The sequence below is a fragment of the Salmo trutta genome, chromosome 16 (genome assembly GCF_901001165.1).
Source record: "Salmo trutta chromosome 16, fSalTru1.1, whole genome shotgun sequence".
Taxonomy (NCBI): domain Eukaryota; kingdom Metazoa; phylum Chordata; class Actinopteri; order Salmoniformes; family Salmonidae; genus Salmo; species Salmo trutta.
The window spans coordinates 22,178,432-22,190,803 of NC_042972.1; the positions used below are offsets into that span (position 1 = coordinate 22,178,432).

Here is a 12,372-nt window from a genome sequence, read left to right on the forward strand (position 1 = left end):
TCGCTCGGTTCTCCAATTCTATGACTTGGAAGAATTTCCTTTGTCTCTCTATGAAACATGTTGTAGTAGATTCTCCTCTTGGAATTTTTACAACCCTGGGTTGGGGGGAAGGTAGGTTGGGTGATGGTACAAAGGGGAGGGGGGTCAACTGTCCTTCCTGTACCCAAAGAGGCCAACGTCATGACAGTAGCATTGTCTTAAAATTGTTTAACTTGGGTCAAATGTTTCGGGTGGCCTTCCACAAGCTTCCCACAATAAGTTGGGTGAATTTTTACCCATTCCTCCTGACAGAGCTGGTGTAACTGAGTCAGGTTTGTAGGCCTCCTTGCTTGCACACACTTTTTCAGTTCTGCCCACAAATTTTCTATAGGATTGAGGTCAGGGCTTTGTGATGGCCACTCCAATACCTTGACTTTGTTGTCCTTAAGCCATTTTGCCACAACGTTGGAAGTATGCTTGGGGTCATTGTCCATTTAGAAGACCCAATTGCGACCAAGCTTTAACTTCCTCAAGCAGAAAAGCACCCCCACAACATGATGCTGCCACCCCAGTGCTTTACGGTTGGGATGGTGTTCTTTGACTTGCAATCCTCCCCCTTTTTCCTCCAAACATAACGATGGTCATTATGGCCAAACAGTTCTATTTTTGTTTCAACAGACTAGAGGACATTTCTCCAAAAAGTACACTCTTTGTCCCCATGTGCAGTTGCAAATTGAAGTCTAGCTTTTTATGGTGGTTTTGGAGCAGTGGCTTCTTCCTTGCTGAGCGGCCTTTCAGGTTATGTCGATATAAGACTCGTTTTACTGTGGATATAGATACTTTTGTACCTGTTTCCACCAGCATCTTCACAATGTCCTTTGATGTTGTTCTGGGTTTGATTTGTACTTTTTGCACCAAAGTACATTCATCTCTAGGAGACAGAACGCATCTCCTTCCTGTGCGGTATGATGGCTGCATGGTCCCATGGTGTTTATACTTGCGTACTATTGTTTGTACAGATGAACATGGTACCTTCAGGCATTTGGAAATTGCTCCCAAGGATGAACCACACTTGTGGCGGTCTACAATTTTTCTCTGAGGTCTTGGCTGATTTCATTTCATTTTCCCACGATGTCAAGCAAAGAGGAACTGAGTTTGAAGGTAGGCCTTGAAATACATTAACAGGTACACCTCCAATTGACTCAAATTATGTAAATTAGCCTATCAGAAGCTTTCTAAAGCCATGACATAATTTTCTGGAATTTTCTGGAATCCAAGCTGTTTAAAGGCACAGTCAACTTAGAGTATGTAAACTTCTGACCCACTGGAATTGTGATACAGTGAATTATAAGGGAAATAATCTGTCTGTAAACAATTGTTGGAAAAGTTACTTGTGTCATGCACAAAGTAGATGTCCTAACCAACTTGCAAAAAGTACAGTTTGTCAACAAGAAATTTGTGGAGTGGTTGAAAAACAAGTTTTAATGTCTCCAACCTCAGTATATGTAAACTTCCGACTTCAACTGTAAGTATTTGTTCAGCACTTTTGAAATGTACAGCGATATAATTCAGAACATGGGCCATTTCCTTGTACACCAAGCCAGAACCATTGGATAAATAAAGGGGCCATATAAGCAAACAATGAAAGCTCTTGCAATATTCGATGAGGACATTTCTCTAAAACAGGCTATAGGCTACATGTGCACCATCAAGTCAGATCAGTAGGCTAAGTTATGAGGGGGAAGGGACCAAATTATTAAGGTGAGGCACATGGACTACTAACAGCTTAGCTACAGTATAAATATATCCCTGGCATATTACATCATTTATGCAGCAGCATAGAATACATTTTTGGTCTCACGATTGTGCTGTGCAGACTCGAACAGCAAGGTGGCGCAGCAGTCCTTCTTCTGGGCAAATTTTGTCATCACACTTTCATCAAAGTGTGGCAATCTCTGGATTTATGGTGCTTTCAAGACAAATGGAAACAAAAACAAAAAAACAAGGTCGAATCATGACGTCAGTGATTTTCAGGTCGGAGCTCTAGAAAGAGGCCCAAGTTCCTGACTTGGAATTCCGAGTTGGATCACCGTTCAAAATGTATTTTCCCAGTAGGAGCTCGTTTTTCTCAGAGATCCCAGTTGTCTTGAACTCACTGAAGTTTGAGATTTTCCAGTTCCAAGTTTCCACGGCAGAAATCATACTGGATTGACAGCATGGCCAATGTATTCAACCTTCTCTGGCCCATGGTGTTCAATGTGAACACTTGCATTTAGCCACTGATGCCTTCCAAACCACTCATTGTTGAATTTGCGATGACCAACTTGTTGTGTAATGTTTATGTCCAATGGCCGATGAGCACCGATACGTTTTATTTATAATTTCTCTTCATATGACAAGGATTGAAAAGGATTTGCCAGTAGATTACAGATTGTGATTCATGATGCTGACTGATTGTCTAGCGTGCTAGCTAAGATTTTGAAAGTATGATGTTGACATGATCAGTCCAATCAAAGCTATGGTAGATATAATGTGATTTGACATCATTTTATCTGTGGCCAATGACCTTGAGTCTTCTTGGATGGGCATCATCAGTGTCACAGCTGTCGAAAGGAGGGGACCAAAGCTCAGCGTGGTGAGTGTTCATGATAATTATTTAATAATACGAAACACTTTAACAAAAGAAACAAAACGAAAGCCAACAGTTCTGTCAGGTACACTAGACTAAATGGAAACAACTACCCACAAACCCCAAAGGAAAACAGGCTGCCTAAGTATGGCCTCCAATCCGAGACAACGAAAGACACCTGCCTCTGATTGGAAACCATACCCGGCCAAAACCTGGAAAACAAAACATAGAAATAGAATACTAGAAAACCCCCACATATAAACAGAAAACCCAAAACCACCCAACACAACCCCCTCTCACGCCCTGACCGCTCTACTATGGCAAATGACCTCTTACAAGGGTCAGGATGTGACAATCAGGCTGAAACACCTGTATTTTGGAGCTGCCTTACTCAAGAACGTAAAAAAGAGACCATGTTTGTATGCGGCTTTATTAAGTCAATAATTACTGTATTTTTTTTTACATTGTCTGCAAACTGATATGTGACACATATTCATGTCAAAATAACATGCAAAACAGGCAATTTTTTAAATATATATCCTACGTATATTGTGTCTACTGTCTGCTCTCTTATCTCATCATCGTCTCCCTTCTCCTCATCTATCCTCCCTCTCCCTCGCTCTGTTTTTATCTCCTAACAGCTGCCCATCCCATCTCCTCTCATCTCCTGTCATCAAAACCAGCAGGATTCCACTGGGAAAAGAGGGATAGAGAGAGGCACAGAGACAGGCACAGATAGACAAAGAGGCAGAGAGAGAGATTGACAGGGGCAGAAAGATAAACAGAGGCAGACAGGTAAAGAGGGAAATGAAGAAAGACAGACAGGGAAAAAAGAGAGACTAAGAGAAGCAGACAGGTGAAATAGAGATAAAGAGAGACAGACAGGGTACAAGAGAGGTAAAGAGAGGCAGACAGGGTAGAAGAGAGATAAACAGAGGCAGACAGGGTACAAGATAGATAAAGAGAGGCTGGCAGGGGAAGAGAGGCAAACAGGGAAAGAGAGAGATAAAGAGAGGCAGACAGGCGCAGAGAGAGCTAGAGGCAGACAGGGAAAAAGAGAGATAAAGAGAGGCAGACAGATAAAGAGTGAGATAAAGAGAGGCATACAGGGAAAAAAGGGAGAGACTAACAGAGGCAGACAGGGTACAAGAGAGATAAAGCGAGGCATACAGGGTAAGAGAGGCAGACAGGTGAAGTAAAAGATTCAGAGAGGCAGACAGAAAGAGAGAGATAATGATAGGCAGACAGAGAAAGAGAGAGATAAAGAGAAGGAAGACAGGTAAAGAAAGAGATAAAGAGAGGCATACAGGGTAAGAGAGGCAGACATGTGAAGAGAGAGATTCAGAGAGGCAGACAGGGGAAGAGAGGCAAACAGGGAAAGAGAGAGATAAAGAGAGCCCTGACAGGGGAAGAGAGGCAGGGAAAGAGAGAGATAAAGAGAGCCCTGACAGGAGAAGAGAGGCACGGAAAGAGAGAGATAAAGAGAGCCCTGACAGGAGAAGAGAGGCAGAAAGGGAAAGAGAGAGCTAAAGAGAGCCCTGGCAGGGAAAGAGAGAGATAAAGAGAGCCCTGACAGGGGAAGAGAGGCAGGGAAAGAGAGAGATAAAGAGAGCCCTGACAGGGGAAGAGAGGCAGAAAGGGAAAGAGAGAGCTAAAGAGAGCCCTTGCAGGGAAAGAGAGAGATAAAGAGTGAGGAAAGTAGAGAAAGGCCAAAGAGATTCAGGAGAAGGACGATACTGTGGTCTTTTAGGAATGCTTTTACGTCAGGCTTAATTTTGTTCCGTTTCTATTGAGTTTCATGGTTGAACAGCTTTGCAGACTCAGTAGAGTACAGCATCTGAATGTGTTTCTTTCAGCTTCTTTCAGCGATCGTCTCCTTATGTTCTGAACAACCAAACACTCTGCCTGTTGAGACAAGAACGGAGACACTCAGCAGAGGAGAGGAGGGAGCAGATGGGCAGGGTTGTGTGTGGTAACAGGAAAGGGTGAGGGAGGAAAGAAAAGGCAGGGGGACGCTAGCAAAAGTAAAGTGGAGGGGGGGGTCGAGAGGAATGGAATGGATGGGTGGAGAGGGGGATGGAGGAGGGAAGGAAGTGAAGGAGAGAGAGGTTTTCATAAAGTGTTTGGCAAAGACCCTCTCAGTCCTGCACAGCCTCTCAAGAGGGACTCAAGTGGTACTGGTTCTCACTGGTCAGGAAGGTAGGTGTGTGTATTTGTGTGTGTGTGCGCATGTGTGCATGAGCGTTGTATGTGTGTTTTCTTGTGTGTGTGTGTGTGTGTGCGTGATAATTGTATGTGTGTGTGTGTGTGTGTGTGTGTGTGTGTGTGTGTGTGTGTGTGTGTGTGTGTGGACGTGTGTGTAGACGTGTTTAACTACCAGAAGTCCCCACAAGAATAGTAAACAAACAAGCATTTTATCAACTGGGGACATTTTGTTGGTCCCCACAAGGTGAAATGCTATTTCTAGGGGGTTTATGGTTAAGGTTAGAATTAGTGTTAGGGTTAGAATTAGGTTTAGGGTTAGGGTTAGGCACTACAGTAGGGTTAGTTTTAGGGTTAGGGTTAGGAGCTAGGATTAGGGTTAGGGTTAAGGTTAGGTTTTAGGGTTAGGGTTAAGATTAGGGTTAGGGTAAAAGTACAGGTTAGGATTTTGAATGGGACTGAATTGTGTGTCCCCACAAGGTTAGCTGTACAAGAGTTATTTGGCTGTCCCCATCAGATAAACCTTTTTGGTTCCAGGTAGAACCCTATTGGGTTGTAGAACCCTTCTACATGGAACCCAAAAGAGTTCTACCTATGGGGACAGCCAAAGAACCCCTTTGGAACCCTTTTTTCTAAGAGTGTATATTCATTTATATATTCTTCTCTTTTTTACATTCTCCTCTGTGGATCCATTACCTGTGTGTGTGTGTGTGTGTGTGTGTCTGTGTGTCTCTTTGTGTGTGGTGTGTGTGTGTGTGTGTGTGTGTGTGTGTGTGTGTGTGTGTGTGTGTGTGTGTGTGTGTGTGTGTGTGTGTGTGTGTGTGTGGGTGTGTTTTTGTGTTGTTCATGGAATTGATCCCCTGTAGCTCTCCTCTCTTTTCATGTGGTGATAGATTACATTTTGATAGATAACATTTGACTTGGGTTTTTCTTTGGTTATGGTGTTTTGATGTTTAGCATCTACATTTTCCGGTCATTCCAGGAGTGCATTATGTACTAAAGCTCTGGCAGCAGGAATGCATTACTTTCATATGTGTTGTTTTTACAAAGGGGGGCAGAGAAACGTCTTGATGGTCATTTATGAGTTTCAACTCCCAAAGGGAGAGTATGGGTCCTTTACAATGTTCTCTCGTTTCTTTGGGCCCCTTTTTTGTACAGTAGGGTCAGGTTGGTTGATGATTATTTTCCCACTGTCATTTGGAGTCTTTCCCAGGATGTTCAGGTAGGTTTAACTCACATTTCTGAACTCTGGGTAAGTCTCCTCTCTTTCTCTCCTGTTAGCTGCAGCAGACTTGTGTGTGAGTTCTTTCCTGCGTGTGTGTGACCATGCGTGGTGTGTGCGTGTTCCTTTTGGCGTGCATCATGCCGCTATCCGTCGCCATGCCAGACAGGCAGGACCCGTTTCTCTGGCTGTCCGCCCTGCATGGTCGCGGTTACAACGAGGGCTCCCTATTGGCCGACACCACCGGGGGGGAGTGTCCTGATGAGTGTGACTGCCCGCCCTCCTTTCCCATCGCTATGTACTGTGACGGACGGGGGCTGACAGCCATGCCCACCGTGCCCTCCAGGATGAAGTACCTGTACCTGCAGCACAACGCGATCACCGCCCTGCCAGACTCCACCTTGGCTAACTCTACTAACCTAGTCTGGGTCATGTTGCATCACAACGCGCTGTCTACAGACAAAATCGGCAAGAGGGTAGGTTACTCTATATAACACGACACGTCACGTCACTACTCGTCACAATACAGCACTAGACTACACACTAGGCTTCGATCAACCAATCAATACATAGATTATAACATACTTTTATCATCATTGTATTCCAGGCGTTTGCCAAGCTGCAAGGGTTGGAACGTCTGTATCTACAACATAACAACCTGACTGGTGTTCCCCCCAACCTGCCACGCTCACTACGAGACCTCAGACTCAACAACAACAACATCAACAAGGTAACGACATCATTCAGACCCTTCATCACCGCTGCACTTTCAAACACTTTTATTCTTCTTCATCTGTATTCAGTCTTTATTTTGATTGTGAAGTGCATCCAGATGTTTTTCAATCAAGTGTCAAAGAAGCATGTAAAAAACACACTCTTGGAAAGACCACAAGCATTCTGGGCTTCCACATTGTTTTTATGCAATCATTTCAATAAATGTTGTTTTGTTGTGGTTGCCTAGATTACGCCAGAGGCCCTGGGGGGCATGGACAACCTGACCATCCTGTATCTCCATGACAACGCTTTGACGGAGATGGGCACATCTCTTAAGGGGTTGAACTCACTCACACTCCTCGACGTCAGCGGCAACAAGCTGAAAAAGGTACCGTAGTGTAAAGGATGTGTGTGTGTGTGCATTTCACTTTTCTGTCTTCTCTTTGTGAAGCACTTAGTCAAAAATACTTTTGTAAAAACACAATATATAAATACATTTGTATTGATTGATGGATTGATCAAGTGATCTATTGATTGACTGACTGATTGACCCCCCCAGGTTCCAGACAGCCTCCCAGAGCACATCCACCAGCTGTACCTGGAGTCTAATGCCATCAGCGCTGTCCCAGAGGGATTCCTCAGTAAGTTCTCCCAGCTGCAGTACATTCGCATGGGCCACAACCAGCTGACGGACAAGGGCATCCCCCCCAACACCTTCAACGTGACTGGCCTGGTGGAGCTGGACCTCAGCTTTAACCAGCTGGAGAGGATCCCCCCCGTCAGCCAGACGCTAGAGCACCTCTACCTACAGGCCAACCACATCAAAGGTGTGTGTAATTAGTGATGTCTGACAACCTAATTAAGCATAATCAAAACTGATTTATGAGTCATCTCATCATGACATGAACTACGGAGGCCCCTGAGGATCAACAGTAACCACATATCATATCCTTAAACTGTATACAGTATGCATGTTTGCATGCAAGCCGAACATGCACATGTATGAGCACACAACATCTTGGCTTTCCATTGAATTCCATGATGACAATGCTCCATTGAGGTTGGGGGGAAGGTAGGTTACAGTAAGGCTGTGGGTGCTTGGGACACGTCATGTGGTTGTGCAGCATAGTGTGGCTGTGGTGCACAGGTGCCCTTACACTATGCTGCAGGTAGGACACGTCCAGAGTCTAATGATGTGATTCCAGCAGCACTTTGAAGTTGAAGAAACACATTTGCTCTTTGTTTGAATGCCAGAATTTGTTTGAATGCCAGAATGTAAACAATATCTCTCTCTGTCTCTACCTCTCTCGCTGGCTCTCTCCCACACTTGTCTCCCTCCCCTCTCTGTCTCCCTCCCCTCTCTTTGTAGAGTTTACCCTGGGTAGTTTCTGTAGTGTCGTGGACGTGATTAACTTCTCCAAACTGAGGACGGTGCGTCTGGATGGGAATGAGATCAGCACCGGGGATGTCCCCTCCGACTCAGTCCTTTGTCTGCGCATGGCCAACACCATCGAGGTGTAACGGTCCCATCTCACCACCAGGCAGCAGCACCATCGAGGTGTAAAACAACCATCTCAACCCTGGAATGCAGCATTTCCAGTACACATCTGCAACTCCCCTATTTCCTGAACGGAGGGCAGCAGTTTGATCGTCACTAGTTACCAAAGCCACAAAGTCATAATTACGGCTAAACCCCACCTATTTCTATAATATATTAGTCATTTAGCAGACACTTTTATCCAGAACGACTTGCAGTTATGCATGCATACATTTGACGTATGGGTTGTCCCAGGAATCGCGCCAAGCGCTGCCAACTGAGCTACAATTTCTCTGCCAAAAATCTGATTTTAAACCTAACCCTAACCTTAACCCTAACCTTTACCACACTGCTAAACATATGCCTAACCCTAACCTTAAATAAAAGCTCATTTTTGCTTTCATTAATTTTGACAATATAGCCAATTTTGACTCTGTGGCTGTGATAACTAGTGACAAAGCAGCAGTCCTAACTTTAGCATCACATTGCAATTCCCCAATCTCACCAAGGGGCAGCAGAGGGTTATAAGACACAAAGGCACACCAAATTTATTTTGGTTTAGTTTGTTTTACTGATATCATTCAAAAGGACATTATCATACATCTCCATATCAGGACAAGTTGTTTTATAAACTTTAGAAATAGAATGTTCAAAGCATGTTGAAAGTGCTTCCAAAGTCAACTTCATGTCAACTTTTGACGGTCAGAAAAAAAATGATGGACGAATGGTGGTTCTGGCCATAATTTACGTTGTCTGACAACATATGAGCCTCAGAGAAATACCATTGGCTCAGATCTCTGTGTTCCGGCCCTAACCCAAGTAGGGATGTAACTGTTGTGATTTATGATTGAGATTTATGATATGAGAGACATGTAGGCCTACTGCATGTATTGGTATTAGTATTGACTAAGGGCCGTGGTGTTTTGATGTCCTTTACAGGGCTTTCTTATTGACTTAATAAAGGTATTCATGTTTTACTAAGACTTAACCGGTTTTGATTTTGGATTATTGTTTAGGTTCAATCTCTTGTTTCACAAAATCAATGTAGTTTTCTGGACAAAAAATGTAACTTGAGTGCCACAGTAAACCCACTGGGCCAGATGATACCCAGAAATTAGCTTTCATTGGGTAGGGTCTGCAGTTTGTATGTGATACGAGAGACAGAGGCAGAGACAAGGACAGGGACAAAGACAGAGGCAGCGACAAGGACAGAGACAGAGACACAAACAGAGTCTGATACCCGAACACCCAACTATGTCTCTATGGTGCACACACATACACTCTTACAAACACTCTTTTTTTATTGACTCACTCCTTTTGCACACACAAAATCACACACTTCCAGTCATACCCAAGGTAAGTGCTTTGAATGGTAAGGTGGGAAAACCTTGACCACCTTGTCCACCACCAATATTTATCACCCACCTGGGGTACTGGTACTGAGTCAATGTGAGGGGGTACAGGTTAGTCGAGGTAATTTGTACATGTAGTTAGGGGTGAAGTGACTATGCATAGATAATAAACAGCGAGTAGCAGCAGTGTAAAAACTAAGGGGGGGGGGGGTCAATATAAATAGTCCAGGTGGCCATTTAATGAATTGTTCAGCAGTCTTATGGCTTGGGGTAGAAGCTGTTAAGGAGCATTTTGCTCCTAGACTTGGCGCTTCGGTACCGCTTGCAATGCGGTAGCAGAGAGAACAGTCTATGACTTGGGTGACTGGAGTCTGACAATTTTTTGGGCTTTCCACTGACACTGCCTACAGTAGTGTATGGATGAAAGGAAGCTCGGCCGCAGTGATGTACTGGGCCGTACGCACTACCCTCTGTAGTGCTTTACGTTCAGATGCTGAGCAGTTGCCATACCAGGCGGTGATGCAACCGGTCGGGATGCTCTCGATGGTGCAGCTGTAGAACTTCTTGAGGATCTGGGGACTCATGCCAAATCTTTTCAGTCGCCTGAGGGGAAAGGTGTGTGGTGCCCTCTTCACGACTGTCTTGGTGTGTTTGGAACATGATAGTTTGTTGGTGATATGGACACCAGGATCTTGAAACTCTCGACCCGCTCCACTACAGCCCCGTCGATGTGAATGGGGGCCTATTTGGCCTGCCTTTTCCTGTAGTCCACAATCAGCTCCTTTGTCTTGCTCACATTGAGGGAGAGGTTGTTGTCCTGGCACCACACTGCCAGGTCTCTGACATCCTCCCTATAGGCTGTCTCATCGATGTCGGTGATCAGGCCTACCACTGTTGTGTCATCAGCAAACTTAAGGATGGTATTGGAGTTGTATTTGGCCACGCAGTCATGGGTGAACAAGGAGTACAGGAGGGGACTAAGCACGCACCCCTGAGGGGCCCCAGTGTTGAGGATCAGCGTGGTAGATGTGTTGTTGACTACCCTTACCACCTGGGAGCAGCCCGTCAGGAAGTCCAGGATCCATTTGCAGAGGGAGGTGTTTAGTCCCAGGGTCCTTAGGTTAGTGATGAGCTTTGTGGGCACTATGGTGTTGAACCCTGAGCTGTAGTTAATGAACAGCATTCTCACATAGGTTTTCCTTTTGTGCAGGTGGGAAAGGGCAGTGTGCAGTGCGATTGCGATTGCATTATATGTGGATCTGTTGGGGCGGTATGGGAATTGGAGTGGGTCTAGGGTATCCGGGATGATGCTGTTGATGTGAGCCATGACCAGCCTTTCAAAGCACTTCATGGCTACCGACGTGAGTGCTACGGGGCGCTAATAATTTAAGCAGGTTACCTTCGCTTCCTTGGGCCCATGAGCAATGGCGGTCTGCTTGAAACATGTAGGTATCACAGACTCAGTCAAGCAGAGGATGAAAAGGTCAGTGAAGACACTGTAATCCTAGATTCAGATCATTCTGTCAGGCATTCACTTGGCAGCAAGAGCCTCTCGGTGGATGTTGCATTGTACCCAAGTGGCGTCGGGAGCAACTGCTTGCACGCGCATTACCACTCCACTATGTCTCCCTGTCATGGCTTTTGTGCCATCAGTACAGATACCCACACATCTTGACCACCAGAGTCAATTTGATGTCACAAAGATGTCAGTACTTAAAAAAAATATAATCTCCTGTTGTTGTGGTTTCCAGAAGAGATGTCTTCCTTAATCAACCCCCCACACACGTAACGGACATACACTAAAGAAACGTCCTTCTTTTTGAAAGAAAAGCTATTTTCTTGTCCATTAAAAAAAATCTAATTGATCAGAAATACAGTGTAGACATTGTTAATGTTTTAAATGACTATTGTAGATGGAAATGGCAGATTTTATATGGAATATCTACATAGGTGTACAGAGGCCCATTATCAGCAACCATCACTACTGTGTTACAATGGCACCTTGTGTTAGCTAATCCAAGTTTAGCATTTTACATTTACATTTTTTACATTTTAGTCATTTAGCAGACGCTCTTATCCAGAGCGACTTACAGTAGAGTGCATACATTTTATTACATTTTAAAAAGCTAAGACGAACGTACTTTGGTGCGAAAAGTGCAAATCAATCCCAGAACAACAGCAAAGAACCTTGTGAAGATGCTGGAGGAAACAGGTACAAAAGTATCTATATCCACAGTAAAACGAGTCCTATATCAACACAACCTGAAAGGCCGCTCAGCAAGGAAGAAGCCACTGCTCCAAAACCACCATAAAAAAGCCGGACTACGGTTTGCAACTGCACATGGGGACAAAGATCGTACTTTTTGGAGAAATGTCCTCTGGTCTGATGAAACAAAAATAGAACTGTTTGGCCATAATGACCATCGTTATGTTTGGAGGAAAAAAGGCGGAGGTTTGCAAGCCGAAGAACACCATCCCAACCGTTATGCACGGGGGTGGCAGCATCATGTTGTGGGGGTGCTTTGCTGCAAGAGGGACTGGTGCACTTCAGAAAATAGATGGCTTCATGAGAAAGGAAAATTATGTGGGTATGTTGAAGCAACATTTCAAGACCTCAGTCAGGAAGTTAAAGTTTGGTCACAAATGGGTCTTCCAAATGGACAATGACCCCAAGCATACTTCCAAAGTTGTGGCAAAATGGCTTAAGGACAACAAAGTCAAACAATCAATGAATCAA

The 12,372-nt window shown here is 44.5% G+C and overlaps 1 protein-coding gene across 2 annotated transcripts; it reads left to right on the top strand.

Moving 5' to 3' along the window:
- Nucleotides 1-4,711: 4,711 nt before the first annotated feature.
- Nucleotides 4,712-9,271, top strand: LOC115150319 (fibromodulin). Of its 2 annotated transcripts, none has more exons than XM_029693479.1 (6): nucleotides 4,712-4,807; nucleotides 6,092-6,508; nucleotides 6,640-6,762; nucleotides 6,994-7,134; nucleotides 7,306-7,573; nucleotides 8,116-9,271. In XM_029693479.1, exons 2-6 carry the CDS (start codon nucleotides 6,137-6,139, stop codon nucleotides 8,265-8,267), a joined length of 1,056 nt encoding a protein of 351 aa, XP_029549339.1. In that variant the 5' UTR covers nucleotides 4,712-4,807; nucleotides 6,092-6,136; the 3' UTR covers nucleotides 8,268-9,271. The 2 variants fall into 2 exon arrangements, with proteins under 2 accessions (XP_029549339.1, XP_029549340.1); XM_029693480.1 differs by having other exon boundaries at nucleotides 4,717-4,811.
- The last annotated feature ends 3,101 nt before the right edge of the window (nucleotides 9,272-12,372 follow it).

Bases quoted from the DNA above. Each gene is read 5' to 3' on its own strand.
- LOC115150319 (XM_029693479.1), top strand. From the start codon at position 6,137: ATGCGTGGTGTGTGCGTGTTCCTTTTGGCGTGCATCATGCCGCTATCC. The intron at 6,763-6,993 runs GTAACGACATCA...GTGGTTGCCTAG, and splicing joins ACAACAACAACATCAACAAG to ATTACGCCAGAGGCCCTGGG. The intron at 7,574-8,115 runs GTGTGTGTAATT...CTCTCTTTGTAG, and splicing joins ACAGGCCAACCACATCAAAG to AGTTTACCCTGGGTAGTTTC.